This window comes from Ciona intestinalis, unplaced genomic scaffold (assembly GCF_000224145.3).
Source record: "Ciona intestinalis unplaced genomic scaffold, KH HT000522.1, whole genome shotgun sequence".
Lineage (NCBI taxonomy): Eukaryota > Metazoa > Chordata > Ascidiacea > Phlebobranchia > Cionidae > Ciona > Ciona intestinalis.
The window spans coordinates 416-2,139 of record NW_004190843.1 but is presented as its reverse complement, the minus strand read 5'-3'; the positions used below and the strand labels follow the sequence as shown (position 1 = coordinate 2,139).

At 40.1% G+C, this 1,724-nt stretch overlaps 1 protein-coding gene across 2 annotated transcripts in view; it reads left to right on the top strand.

Moving 5' to 3' along the window:
• LOC108950652 overlaps positions 1 to 1,427 on the top strand; it is a 3,399-nt gene extending 1,972 nt beyond the window's left edge. Inside the window, exons 1-2 of one of the 2 annotated variants that reach the window (XR_003397208.1) lie at positions 1 to 122; positions 1,212 to 1,427. Coding sequence is in view for 1 of the 2 variants with exons in the window: in XM_018816681.2 (XP_018672226.2) it covers positions 1,212 to 1,417 (206 nt within the window). In the remaining variant the exon portion in view is untranslated. The remainder of the gene's footprint in view (positions 123 to 1,211) is intronic. The other variant, XM_018816681.2, reaches the window with a different exon arrangement.
• The last annotated feature ends 297 nt before the right edge of the window (positions 1,428 to 1,724 follow it).

Genomic DNA, 1,724 nt, shown 5'->3' with positions numbered 1-1,724 from the left:
GTTATTATTGTTTCTTGTATTGGATCGGGGAATAAAAACAAGTTTGGCGGGAAATTCAGCGAAGAGAGCCGGCCTTGTTGGAACAAATCGCATCGATGGTTCAAGTTTTAACAATAATCAAGGTGAATCGAATTTTGTATTTTATGATTAAATTTAGAAAGAGAATGAACAATTATGCTACAGTTGGTCCCATTGGAAAGTTTTATGTATGTTATGACGTTTAAAAATGAAGTATTTTAACGAAAGATTTTTTGTTGAAATATACGAAACTTTTTTAAATAGTAGGATGGGGAAAGATGGGACACCTTTAGAATATAATATCCAAATATTCTGATCGTGTTTTAAACAACGAACAACTTTGTTTACTACCAAATGTGCCGAAAATGTTCTTTGTTTACTATCAAATGTGCCAAGAAAATAGAATTAAAAGGTGTCCCATCTTCCCCCACCCTACTATGTAGTTATACAAATATGCTACAATTGATTTCTAATGAGACAACATTGTTTGGTGCGAAGATGCAGTTTCATTGGGAATGCATTATAACATGGGTATTTGTGGTAGAACGGATAACTAAATTATATTATTGAAATCAATGGAATGTTAAGGTAAAGTTGCGGTTGACGCTGTTTAAGTTGTAGCTGCCAGGCATATTATAATCTTGATTGAGCTGATCTAACTAGTTGCTAAAGAACCAACGTTCTAACGCTATTACGTGAGATTAATACTAGGCGGGGCAATGTCAGTCGTTATAACACGGGTGTTCTGTTTCATACACCTCGTGCTCGCTTACAAGTTACCGCGTATGTAACTTATTTATCCTCGCATGACGGGGCAACGGCAGTCGTTATAACACGGGTGTTCTGTTTCATACACCTCGTGCTCGCTTACAAGTTACCACGTATGTAACTTATTTATCCTGCATGGCGGGGAAACGACAGTCGTTATAACACGGTTGTTCTGTTTCATACACCCCGTGCCCGCTTACGAGTTACCACGTATGTAACTTATTTATCCTCGCATGGCGGGGCAATGACAGTCCCTATGCCACGGGCGTTCTGTTTCTTACACCTCGTGCCGGCTTACGTATGTTACTTTGTGGGTGATTGTTTTTAAATATGGTTGACAATTTCAATAACCCATTAGTGACCAGTATTTTAGTGTAGATCGCATGGCCAACGTTCAAATATAACTAACAACAATGTTTCCACAGATTCGTCATCAAACAAACTGCATCCCCATACCTCAATAGATAATTTTAGCAACTCCACTAGCGCCACCCAACGGTTAAAGAGCTCACTGTTCGCAAGATACGATAAGACAGTGATGCCAGTTGTAAACCACAGTCAGAACGTTTTAATTAGAGTTGGGTTCACTTATCGACAGTGGGTAATACTGGTTGTTATTCTATGTGTGTGAGGTCCTACAGTGAGGCATGCCATAGGACCTGGGATTTAATTAGAGTTGGGTTCACTTATCCCAACAGTGGGTAATACACGTTGTTATTCTATGTGTGTGAGGTCCTACAGTGAGGCATGCCATGGGACCTGGGATTTAGACCAGAGTTGGCCCATTACCCCAACATTGTATATGCACATTCTATTCTATATGGGTGAGGTCCTACAGTGAGGCACGTCATGGAACCTGGGATTTAGACCAGAGTTGGCCCATTACTCTAACATTGTTGAGGTCCTATTCTAGTGGGTGACGTTATGGAGGCACTGGG